Here is a 12,851-nt window from a genome sequence, read left to right as displayed (position 1 = left end):
AAAAAGAGGTTCTGACAAAAGGTTCAAAGCGAAAAAGAAATTGGCTTGATAAGAGAAGATAGGCAAGGAAAACAGGACAAAAGTAGGGAAATCAGTGGTATGTTGTTAATAACAATTGTATTCTTTTGTTATTCTTCAGTACTAAGTTTCTCTGAATCCTTTGATTTTCTTCTCTTCACAGATACAAGAGGATGGGAATGATGGTGTACAAGCACAAATAGCAGATGATAGTCCTTCTACAGACAATAGGAAAGGGATTCAGGGTCCTAAGCACCTTCACTGAATTATTGATGGCAATCCTGTTCATGTGCTAATTTTACAAATTTAGCGATGATACTACTCTATTAAGAGTTCTTACTTGTTCTTTTCACCATGTAGGGATCAAATACTGATGAACTATTTTCGAAGTAGAGCTCATCGTATCCTGCAGCAATACTTTTGTTCCTAGCATAACTCATGGAGCATGTATTCTAAATGTTTTTACTTGAAAACTCATGTGTTGCTTTTGTAAATTTTAGAACAACTCGAGATTACTATGCATGAATCTTAGCTACTTTCGTTGTTGCGTGTCAACTTGGAGTATTTTGGAGACCTTTAGTATATGTTTTTAGTGTCAGCATGCAGGCTATTTTCGTTCAGAAGTTTGCAATTTTCTTATTGCAGGCTCTTAGTGGGCTGTTTGACAGCTTGGACCTGCAAGAGTCCAAGTAGCGTTCGGTGGGATTCATTGGTGGCCGGAGCAGCGTCGGATGGAGCGAACAGTGGATGCAAGTTACTGCACGCCGTGACTTAAGTCAGACTATCCGCGTCCGACCTCACGCGCGGGAGGCTGCCGGGCACGCCAGAAAGCGTGCTGCGGTCTCCGTTCTCGAGCCAGGCAGGTGTCGTAGCACGTGGTTGCAGGGAGGAACAAGTGACAGTCACAGACTCACAAACCACATGGTCAATCCAGAACGCGTCACTGTAGCTCAGTCTACCATCGTAACACGGTTCACGGTTGCATCCGCTTTATTATTGTTTTCGCACATCACATAGCCACAAAGAGAATCGAGCCACACATTCCACATCACTCACGGCGGGAAAATACAAAACTGCATAAGCTTATGTACATAATATAGCTTATCTTAACCGTCTATCTATTTTTCTGATACTCATCTATTCATTGATTCGACGTGGCCGTCAGCCAACATCGGAAGCAATAGCATTCAAAGCCGAAGCCGAAAGGCCCGCCCTTGCAGTAGCTGACCTGTTGGCCACGGGACCGCAGCAGGCAGGCAGCGTCGCAGAACAGACCGTGGCACGGCCCTATGTATAAACGATGTTCGCCGCATGATTCTTCTTTGGGACCGCCGCCGCCGAGGCTGAGCTCTTGCCCTTTGCTTCCGCCCAACTGCTCACCGTTGACATGATCTGTTGTTGAAACGATGTCCGGATTAAATAAAATCACCAAGAGATTAATCGACACAAGGAGAAGAAAAAAGGATTGCGGCAAGAACAAGAAAATGGTGACGAGGGTAAAGAAGGTAGCAGCGTTCGTGATTTGCACCTAATTAGACAAAGTAATGGCGTAAACAGAGGGTATCTTGGGACAAGGGTAGCATGAGACGACACAGTAGTATGGAGGGAGCTTTTATATATGGATGGTGCATGCGATTGTCATACAGTCTGTACCTGCAAAGACGAGCGAAACCGCAAGAAGAATCGTCAGAATGACTTCCGTTCTTGTAGCCATTTCGCAATGTGCTATGAAGAGTAGCGCTCGGGACTTGCGAGGGACCCTGCACATATATTATATAGCCGCTTGGACAATGCAAGCTACAAGACGATTCATGCGAAGCGATTGCTATTATAAGTGCGGATAGTTTTCAGGATTCCTTTCCAATAATGTTGGATTCTCAGCCATAGTTAATATATGGAAATCGGATACCCAAGTCCCCGGCGTCCACAATCATACATGCTTCTGTTCGGGATATGCGACCATTATTGAATCTGCCAGCTGTGTTGCTCAACGATTTAATTCATTACAACAATATAGAAAGCAATTTCCAAGCACCAACTAGAAACTCCCTACCAACAGATGTAAAAAAAATAAATAAAGAAGAATCAGGGCTCCAAAATGTCAAACCCGGCTGTTGGACTGAAAATTAGTTCAATCATGGTGTGAGTTTCTCTAACCACGTCAAGATTATTCCAGCTCCTTTCTCCCACGAGCAATCTAACATCATATCGTGTGCTACACCTTCCACACATACTGATTGCACCCCGTAAAATCTTGAAGTTTCAGAAAGCCCTTCAGAATCCTAATTCAAGGAAACAAAGTGATTAAGAAAACAAGGAAACAATTTTTTTTATCGTGTATGTCATAGATCTTTGAAGGAAAAGTGACGTCTACAGCGCCTTGCTAAAATGATGTGCTAAACTTTCAAGTCGCCGATAATTTTAAGGCATAGGTGTAAATGTTAAGAATAGCAATTTATATTCAATAGTAGTCCCATAAGGGTAATATATATAGTACAAAAGGAAACCCTAGACTAAGAGAATACAATAATACCCTTGACTATTATGCTCTTAACACCCCCTAAAACGCAAGACGTATGCAATAATGTTACATTTGAAAGATGTGACACTAAGTAATAAATTTAGACTAATATATCGAAAACCTTGTCTCTGGCGTGTCTCTTCCCCCACGCCATCCTCCAACAGCCGCTCGCTCTAGCCACGATCCGACCTCCACATCTCCGCCCGGAGCCCCCAACACCGACTGCCTCCGCGGCTCCCCTCCGGCATGCACGAACATAGCAGCGCGCCACTACAGCATCATCCTGAGCTCCAAATTCCACACAGCTGAGCCCGATTTCGCCCAACCGAGCCTCAAATCACGAAGAGGAAGGTCGCCCAGGGTCGTCCCCGTCGTTTCCCACGCGAATCCTCCGTTTCCCTAGCTGAATCGAGCTTTCGCGCGTCACCTTCCCCAACTCTGGCGGTTTTCACTCAGTTGTCTAGTCTCCAAGCAGAGCAGCCTCCTCTCTCTCTTTCTCTCGGAAACCAATATGATGTCACCATTGCCCATCACGTGCCGCCCCTCCGCGACGCGGCACCTGCTGCTGCTCTGCATCCTCGCGGCACTGGGGCTGGGTCTCATGCTGCCGAGGAGGGAGACCGTTGTTGCGCGCGCACGTGCGGCAGATCAAGGCGGAGCCGTGGGCGTCCACATTGGCAGGAACAGGAGAGAGGAGGCGGTGAGGTGCGCGGCGGTGGGGGAGGTGGCGGGGAGTACTGGGGAGGGGAGGAATGTAGGCATGGATGTGGCCCTGGTGGTGGTGTTGCTCCTCTCTAAGGACCTCACGGGTGGCGGCACATCAGGGGCTCGCGAGCAGGGCGCATCTATCGGGTGGTGACGCAGCGCAGGCACACGAACAGACCGGGTGGCGACGAGGCACGGATGCGCGAGCAAGCGCGGCACAGGCGGCTCCAAGGACCTCAGGGACTGCATCAGCTTCCTTGCCGGGTCACTCTCAGCCACGCTATCGGCGTGGCTGCTCATCGACGCGGCACAGAACTTCCTCCGCTACGGGTGGCTCTGGCTCATCGTCACCAAGCAGGCACTGGCGCTACCCCTCTGGACGGTGAGCTCATCTTGCATTGGTTCTTGATTTGCTTGTTGATGGAATTGGAATCTATTGTCTAGCTTGTAGTTTCTGTCATGGTAACGAAGATTGCAAAACTGATAGATCAATCATGTATCTAATGATTGTTTTCCTATGTTGTCTGCACATGGTTGTGATTCCTTTGACATTTTAATTTTTTTGATTGCTAGCTTGAAGTTGCAAGCTAGAGAGATAGCACTCCATACTGTATGAGGGCAAAGCTGCATTGTTTCTAGTGTCAGTTCTTGCGCAAGCAAGCTTCAGTTTTGCCTTATTCAATTCTGAATGATTGTTATTGTAGTATTGCAGATTTAGTTATTGCCAAGCAAATTGTGAATGACTTATGAGCTATAAACTTATGGAACTGCAATATGAAAAATTCAAGGTCTTTGCTATCAATTTATGAGTTTATCCATTGCTTCATGGCTCAAATGAGTAGGGTTGGGTGATTTCAATGGTTGATGAATACATCTAAATTTCAATGGTTTCTGTGTGCACAGATTTTGTTGAATTGGATTAGGTATGGTTAGTTACAAAAAACTAAAAAAATATAGGACAGTGTAATATTGAGGGTGGATATGGATAGTCTGTTAGAGTGAAAAAAGATATAGAGTGAGAATCTTTTTAGATGACCCTCCATATGGAGATATGATGATGTAATTTGACTAATCTGTTGGAGATGCTCTAACACCAGCAAGCAGCAGCCCACCAAAACAACTGCTAACTCCTACTGCTGCACCACCAACCAAAACAGAGCACGAAAAAGAGCAAAGCACCATATAGAGCATAACAAGATACACAGAAGAGTTGTGCACGCCAGCAAGGAGCCATAACCAAACCCCTCCCAGTCCCCGCCATCAAATCCACGCGACCGTGAGAGTGCACCACCACCGAGAGACTCCCAACGAGCACACCGACCAAATCCGCGAGCGTGTAGCAAAGCCGGCCAGATGGCATAGGCGGTCGGTGGCGGCACTCTGATGAACAATGGCGGCTCGGTGATGTCCTAGTGGTTAGCAGCCCGAGCATGCACCCACACATGCTCCCCTTTGCAGGCCAAAGGAGCCCGAAGGCCAGCAGCCTTGGCGACAGAGCCCAGCAGCTGATCCGGCCCATGGCCACACAGGTAAGGTGGCTGCGGGCGGATCCAGAGCTCCCTCCGACCGTGAAGAGCATTGCGCGGGCACCCACGACGAAGAGCACGACCGGCGGGCAATCGAGTTCGACGGTGGGTGGCGGTGACCGGCTCAGAGGCAAGGCAGCAGCACAGACGAAGGCGGGCAGGGGCGAGCGCGGCTGAGCGACATCGCAGAGGGGATCGGGGCGGAGGACCGCGCCAGGGCAGACGACGCCGGGGGCGCCGACAAGCCAGATCCGACGGGAAGGAGCGGCGGCCCGACCCTCGTGAAGCCGAATCAGATGGGTAGCCACCGAATCAGGCGGGTAGAAGGCAACGCAAGAGCACACCGTCGAGTGGAGAGGAGCCGAGCGCAGGGGAGCGCAGGAGACAACCAAACGAGCGCGAGCGCACGCATGCAGTAGGCTGGCATGCGAACGCGGGAGGGGAGCCGACGGGAGAGTCAAAGCAGCAGGTGGGAGGCGACGTCTAGATCAGATTGCCAGGAGCCGGTAGGGAGGGAAAAGGATGACGAGAGAAAACATATCTAAACGGGACGAGTTGTTGCGTCCAAAAAACTAAATCTAGCTGTGATACTATGTTAGGAATAGCAACTTATATTCAATAGTAATCCCATGGGAGCAATATATAGAGTACAAGAGGAAAATCCTATACTAGGAGATTACAACAATACCCTATTATACCCTTAACAGTTTCCTATATATTGTATAGCAACTTGTATTCAATAGTAGCCCCTAGGGGCAATATATAGAGTACATGAGATGGACTCTAGTAACCTAACATATACATAATAGATAAGGACTATATATTTCTAACACCCACTCAAATGCAAGGTGTATGTAATAGCGTTGCATTTGAACAGGGTGACACTAAGTAATAAACTTAGACCAATACATTCAAAAACTTATCTCTTCTAAGCCGTCATAGAGTGGAGTCTTGTAATCCTATTGGATCAAGCCGAAGAAGTGCATAGTGAAGCACAGTGGTCGTGATAATGACAACAAAGCATGCCCTTGATCAAGAATCACAATAGAGCGATGATGAGTAGTAAGACGACAAAAGAAAATTGCCACTAGAGCTATGAAAAGACCAAGATGACACAAGAATGGCCTAGACCAAGATGACGAGTAGCGAGACAACAAATGAAGTTATCACTAAAGCTACGAAAAGATCTAGATGGCTAAGTTGCATCAATAACGACAAGAAAAGAAATAGACTAATTGACGAAGGAATATGTAGACTCGCACGGCATAAACGAACTCAAATAGACCGAAACTTGGATGGACGCAGCAAAAGACAAAAAAACTAAAGCTAGACGCAAATAAAGCTAGCAGTGCAAAAGCTAATCATAGCAAAAAAAAAAGGTAAGCAGAAACGTAACAACAACAGGAGCAAGTACCAAATGGCACCAATATGAAGCCAATGAACGTCCTGTCCACAAGAGAGTATAGTAGCACAGCACTACTCTATTGCAGGAGAAAATAGAGAGCACGGGGTGCAGGGCGAGAGGCCGAACAGTGAACAGTAGTCGAACAAAAACCAATCCGATCTGATGAACAGTGTTAGTCTGGCGCGATGAACAATTGTAAAGGCCGGATGAACAGTTCTGGCGCCAGTGAGATCTCCTGCGGCTTGCTTGTTGCTACAGTAGATCATGTGGCTGCTTCATGTCCACGTGCAAGCAACGAGCGCTAAAGGCAATAGCAAACTGATTTGATCTGGATGAGGATCATGTTGACCAACTTGCAGCATGTGAGGATGAGGAAGAAGGCGTTGAGGACCTCTAAGATGTCAGCGCCAAGCAGCAGTTTCAAGTCCCTCCCCACCTTGAGGGGGTACTGGAAGTAGGCGCCTTGGTGCTGGTGCCGGTGCTTGTATACTAGGCGCTCCAGCACACCCGGCTCAGCCTGCAGGTGCCGCAGCGTCGCCCACGTGCGCTGCTCCTCCCCCCCCCCCATGCCCTCCTCCTGACGGTGCGGCATGGGCGCCCGCATGGCGGTGGCCCCGTTGCAGGAAGCAGGTGGCCGTGTAGGCGGAGAAGACCAGCAGCAGACATGGGAGCTGGTGGGCGGAGAAGATCGGCAGCACAGGAGGAGGGAGCAAAGCCGACAGCGGACGAGGGCGCGGTCGAGCACCTCAACGACAGATCCGGCCAGGGGCGGCGCTGTCAACGAATCTGGCCAGGGGCGACTACAACGACGAATCCGAAGGTCGGTAACGGATGAGCAAGGTTGAGCGGAGCCGGCAATGGGCAGAGCTGCGAAGGTGGTGGCGAACCAGGGCGGGCCGGGCAAATCCGGCCAAGCGGAGGGGCGCAACGGCGACAGACGACGGAGTTGGCTAGGCACAGAAGCACGACAGGTCGGGAAGGAGTCGGAGCGACGGCTGGACGAAAGGAGCAATCAACGCATGGACTACAAGCCAGTGAGTAGATGAAATCGACGGGAAGAGATAAACAGGGTAGATCGGATCTGGACGAGTTGCAACGTCAAAAAAAACTTGGTTGTGATACCATGTTAGAAATAGTAACTTGTATTCAATAGTCTCTGGGGAAAATATATAGAGTACATGACAAATACATGATACAGACTCTAGTAACCTAATTTATACATAATGAATAAGAACTCTATATTCCTAACTGTACCAACTCGTTCATCATAAATTGCATTAAGTTGGTCGAAGTCAGAGTATGTTTGGTTTCTTTGCCAATCCTTACCTAGCCTTGCCTAGCAAGGTTAGAGGACAAGCAAGCATATCTTGATTTGAATTTGGACAAGATTGGCAAGGATTTCTTTTCTTTTGAGAGAGCCAAATTGGCTCTCCTCTCCTAGCAAGGTTTGCCTCGCCTAACCTTGCCAAGCAAGGCTAGAAACCAAGCATACCCTGGTTATATGGTAAATGTATTACTGTAGCACTATATTTGTAGAACGAAATTAAGCTTCCTTCTTTATCAAATTTGCAATGTTTATTTTTTGTTATATCAAGCAGTGTGTTTATATCAAGCAGAATTGTGGAAAAATGTAAGTGATCAATATGTGTGAGGGAGGGAGGGTCACTCACAACAATGAAATCATTGCTTGCGCCCATGACAAGAATTTCTGCTGTATTATCTGGTACAGAAGATACAGGCAATGATGCATTTAGCTTCCTTAAGTCAAAAAGTGGCAATTTTGAGCTCTCCTTCATTAGCGCTTGGTACCTTCAAGATATTGATGCAGATATTATGTTGTGACTAAAAAAGAAAAACATATAAGAATGCAACCCCATAAAATAATTGGTGGGCCATGAATTATCCATGTCCAATTCGTTATAATAACCACCTCATATAAAAAATCTTTGATTTGGAGAAGCTTAGGTGAAAGAGGAGAACAGAAGGTGAAGCATCTCATGCAAATTTTAATCAAAACGAAGAGAAAAAAGAAACTACAACCACCGCTACTACTATGACGGCTACTACCACAACGACCACTACTACACCTACGACCATTGCCCTGAAATAGCATGAAATATGTCAACAAGAACAACTATAGACACTAAAGGTGGTTCGGTCCGGTGAGACATTGGCTCAAGGAAGCAGCTATAACGGAGGCGTCATGGAATAAATCACTTCCCCATAATCTACGACACAGAAGGCACCGTTGCAGTAAAGGCACCATTGGTGCCAAGTTCATGATGTCAAACACAATATAACAACATTTTCAAAAGATTATATTATAATGCAAAAGGAACTGTCATACACCATATTACCTTAACACAAGTTCATCATCCATTTGTGGCGAGAAAAATGTTTCCTTACAGAGGGACAATGAATTTGCATATGCTTTTGCCGCCAAGCTGAGTGTCACCTGATAGGAAGATTATTAAGATTTTGCAGATGCACATAAACAAAACTAAGTAGGTCAAGAAGTATCAACAGAACCCTCATAAAAAAAATAAATTAACAGAAGAAGGGAAATGTGATAGCTTCATTTCTAGTTTTGTACATGTGCATTAAACATAATACGATGTATGCACTTCAGTTTGTGGATGGCCTTAATGCCGTCAATAGCAAACTATTGTTTATGAACGGAACAATAATCAACAAATATAAGGCTGGATAATTCAGAACAGTTAAATACTAACTCAAGATAGAAGTGGAGAAAGTCCAAGAAATATGATTGTTTGTTGTATGGTAAATGAATGGGCATTTTACATTGGCAATGGAGATTGAATCAACTGGTACATTTTAGGTATAAAACACAGAATGAAAGTTTAAACAATTTGTCGATACTAGACGAAACAATTGCAGAACTAGGCTATCTCAACAAAATTCCAACACATCTAAGTGTTGGATCTCAACAGAAATAGTGTAATAGCAGATCCATTTACCTTAAACGCGGCAACTGGTTTAGTCAAAAGGTAACGCCATACCAACCCACTGTAGATAAATGATACAAAGGAGTTGCATGATAATGAAAGTAATATAAAGATAGTAAATATGCGGTAGATGATGTGAGAAACACCTGTTTCCTGAGGGAGGCACAGAACATACAAGGACAGCACCGGCAAGCTTTGGATGCAGAAGTTCTGAACCTAGAATCAAGAAAGTTACATCTGGTATACTTTGAAATAAGACTAAGGGATCATCATTGCACACTTTGGTTGCAAATATTCTGAATCTAGAAGCAAGAAAGTGATATGTGATATACTTATTGGTTGATGAGATATAAAATAATTTTTACTCTACTATCTAGCTAGATCAATGAACAAATTGAAACAGGTCACTCGATTAATATATATCATGGTTTTAGGTACCTAACATTGCAACACATATCAAGACAAGTCAATGAAGTCATGATATTGTGATATTATGGAAGGGTACTGAAGAGGATTTCTAGAAATGCTCAGGAAGTATCTGATTTTATCTTGTTTAACTTGTCCTTGTTATCAGGGGAGAATTGACAGATGCAGTATATGTAGATGTATAGCATTTAGCATAACTATAATATTGTATAACCAATTGGTTACAAGTTCTCGTATCTTGTTGGTATCTTGAATCTATGTAGCAGCCAATATATCAATATTTATGAGTGCCTGTCAACAGCCATGATTCCTATTTAGCTAAGCAAGGGTGAAGTAGTATAAATGACCATTTAGACAAAACCATTCAGAGCCATAAATAAAACAGTGAAAACAGTGAAACTTAAGATCCTCTGTAAAATAACGCTAGTCATTGACTCCCTATTTTACTTCATGATTCACCATGTCAAGACAACATTTGCTAAGTACGCTAATGTGTCTCCGATTAGCTTGTTGTGTTAGCTCCAAATGTAAGTAAGCAGGAAATCCATCCGATTTTTTTTTTTGGGGAACTAGCATATCTATGTGGCTGCAAATTCTAAGACTCTCGGGGATGCAAAATCAGTTAAGAGGGAACATAAACTTCTTAAACATGCAAAGAATTGCCATGGCAACTGACAAATTGAATTAATGCTTGCGATCTTTGAGGGAGCATACCTTGCAAGCATGAAATATATTGCTGCACAATCAAGCCTCCAAATGAATGTCCAATTAGTACAGGTGGCAAAGGGACCTCCTTCTGGATGAAATCAGCAATATCGCCAGTATGTGTCTACTGCAAGTCAATCACATATTGGGTTCACTCTACTGAAACAGCGACATGGACCAACTCTACTGAACAAAACAAACTATCATAACGAAAATTTTGGTCTTTGGCTTAAAGCATATTAATTTGGAGTGTAACACTGCTTGAAACTTCGTCCATAGTATATGTTTGATATTAATTTCACAGTGTTTTTCTTCATGTGATAGATTTATAGTGTTTTAAAAATTAAAGACATCTGGGGATAGATCAGCATTAACAACTTAGAATTATAATTAATATGTCGCATGTAAAGTTACTCTAAAGTATACATCTGTTACACATTAACACGGCATGCAGCAGCCCACAGCAGTAAACATGAACCAACAGAGCAACGTCAAATGCTGGAAGCCTGGAACAGTTGAGACTATTTCAATGCACTCCACTGCTGCTTAGACTAATTACCTCGAGTGTGCCCGCTACTGCTTCCGGTGGAACACTACTTTCACCCTGCAACAGTTGAGAACTAAGTCAGCAAAGCTGATAATGTCGAATGTTTTACAAGCAGATACTGGCAATTGGGCAATGCAGCAGCCAACAGGTCAATTGAAGTGTCACATTGCACTGACAAACACAGCAGGAATCACCATACATCTAAGATAAAAGTGCTATACACACAGACCCATCCACAGCCTGTAACTTGTAGCGGCTGCATTTTACTAATCTTTAGTAATAGTAACACCAACCGCTGAAGCAATTCGACAAACACTAGTGCGTGCAACTACCTGCGCGCGGAGGCTGAGGGCGTAGCAGGGGAACCCGGCGCGCGAGAAGAAGGGCATCCAGTGCTCCGCCCAGCACCAGGCCGCGTGGAAGCTCCCGTGCACGAACACCAGCGGCGTCCGGCGCCCCTCGCCCTGGGCCGGGGGGCCCTCGGCAATGACCTCGAGGTCGAGGCCGCAGGGCAGGCGGTGGTAGCGGCGGGACTGGCCCTCCTGGAGCGCGTAGGCGCACGCCGCGCGGAGGAGGAATGACCTCGTCCGCCTCGTGCGCGCCGACGTCGCCCGCGTGAGGGGTGGTGCTGGAGGGGAGGTGGGGAGGAGGGGAGGCGTAGCGAGGGTGGCGGCGGCCATGGGTGGCGTGGCGTCTTCCTGGTGGGAGGGAGATAGGAATGGATGTGAGCGTGACGGCGTGCGGGGCTCTTCGTTAACAGCGGGCGGTAAGCTGTGTGCCTCTTCGCGTCTGAATTGTGGGCGATTCGGTGTTCATCCAACCCATTACCTGACTGAAAATAGAATAAATTTCTTAAAATTATGGATACTTTGATAAAATTATCAAATTACAAATTTAATGTTAATTTTATCATAAAACTAATATATTTTGATAAAATTATCGTAAAATTATAGATTTAAACAATAATTTCACAAAACTACAGATTTAACGCTGATTTTATCGTAAAACTATAGATTCCAAAGTATATGTTCTCCGTCCCGTTACCATGACGATCAAACCCCACTTACAGTCACACAGCAGCTGTCAGCTCATAAAACTACAGATACTTTGATAAAATTATCGTAAAATTACAGATTTAAACAATAGTTTCACAAAACTATAAATTTAACATCGATTTTATCGTAAAACTACATATTCTATCGTAGACCTGTTAACCTGATGAATGGGTCCCGCTGGCAGTCATATGAACTCACAGACAATCCATTTTATGAGCTAGCAGTTGTTGTAAGACTGCAAGCAGGGTCTGATTGTCATGTTAGTGGGCTGGGGACAACTCCTCTAGAATATATAGTTTTATGATAAAATCAGCGGTAAATATGTAGTTTTGTGAAATTATTGTTTAAATATGTATTCTTACAATAGGTATATAGTTTTACGATAAGATTGGTACTAAATCTATAAGTTTATAAAACTATTGTTTAAATATGTAGTTTTATGATAATTTTATTAAAATATATGTAGTTTTACAAAATTTACTTTGAAAATAAGCTTGTTACAAGCACTTGAAAATAGCAAATCCTATAATCTTTTTTTTTTCCCAATGATCACATCCACGTGCCACCCAGCTTCGTTCATGATACTAATGTTCTACGATGGTGAACTTGGAATCACCTTTAGTGTAATTTTCTTTATCTGCATCTATTAAGCTTATTCCTTGAAGAATCTCGAGGGGTTGAGAAGGTCATCGATCTCACCCTGATAGGGTTTACAATGAATGAGAAGTTCACTCTTTGGGCAACTCGCCAATTAGCCATGAGCTCTATTGGAGAGGTTAAACTTAAACATAGAGGGGCCAAATTCCTAGGTTAGAATTTCACATAACAAAGTATTTGTCATGCCAATAATATCATTTTGAAGTTTTCTTGTGAAGCCTAGAGCTTATGGTCCATTTATATCACAACTATTTATATATGTAAACTCTAATATAACATCACAATAAACATAGAAATTTGAATTAGAAAATGTATATATC

At 44.4% G+C, this 12,851-nt stretch overlaps 1 protein-coding gene across 4 annotated transcripts; it reads right to left on the bottom strand.

Moving 5' to 3' along the window:
* Positions 1-1,882: 1,882 nt before the first annotated feature.
* Positions 1,883-11,570, bottom strand: LOC133889164 (uncharacterized). Of its 4 annotated transcripts, none has more exons than XM_062329634.1 (8): positions 11,152-11,563; positions 10,832-10,876; positions 10,282-10,396; positions 9,288-9,378; positions 9,154-9,202; positions 8,533-8,630; positions 7,846-7,984; positions 1,883-2,300 (listed from the first exon to the last, which is right to left on the bottom strand). In XM_062329634.1, exons 1-8 carry the CDS (start codon positions 11,497-11,499, stop codon positions 2,154-2,156), a joined length of 1,032 nt encoding a protein of 343 aa, XP_062185618.1. In that variant the 5' UTR covers positions 11,500-11,563; the 3' UTR covers positions 1,883-2,153. The 4 variants fall into 4 exon arrangements, with proteins under 4 accessions (XP_062185618.1, XP_062185620.1, XP_062185619.1 ...); XM_062329636.1 differs by having other exon boundaries at positions 9,288-9,351; positions 11,152-11,562; XM_062329635.1 differs by having other exon boundaries at positions 9,288-9,357; positions 11,152-11,560.
* Between the last annotated feature and the right edge of the window lie 1,281 nt (positions 11,571-12,851).

The sequence above is a fragment of the Phragmites australis genome, chromosome 13, assembly GCF_958298935.1.
Source record: "Phragmites australis chromosome 13, lpPhrAust1.1, whole genome shotgun sequence".
Classification (NCBI taxonomy): domain Eukaryota; kingdom Viridiplantae; phylum Streptophyta; class Magnoliopsida; order Poales; family Poaceae; genus Phragmites; species Phragmites australis.
Note: the sequence above shows the minus strand (reverse complement) of the source record. Positions and strands in the feature narration are given on the sequence as shown.

Bases quoted from the DNA above. Each gene is read 5' to 3' on its own strand.
- LOC133889164 (XM_062329634.1), bottom strand. From the start codon at position 11,499: ATGGCCGCCGCCACCCTCGCTACGCCTCCCCTCCTCCCCACCTCCCCT. The intron at 10,877-11,151 runs GTAGTTGCACGC...CAACTGTTGCAG, and splicing joins CCCTCAGCCTCCGCGCGCAG to GGTGAAAGTAGTGTTCCACC. The intron at 10,397-10,831 runs GTAATTAGTCTA...GACTTGCAGTAG, and splicing joins CAGTAGCGGGCACACTCGAG to ACACATACTGGCGATATTGC.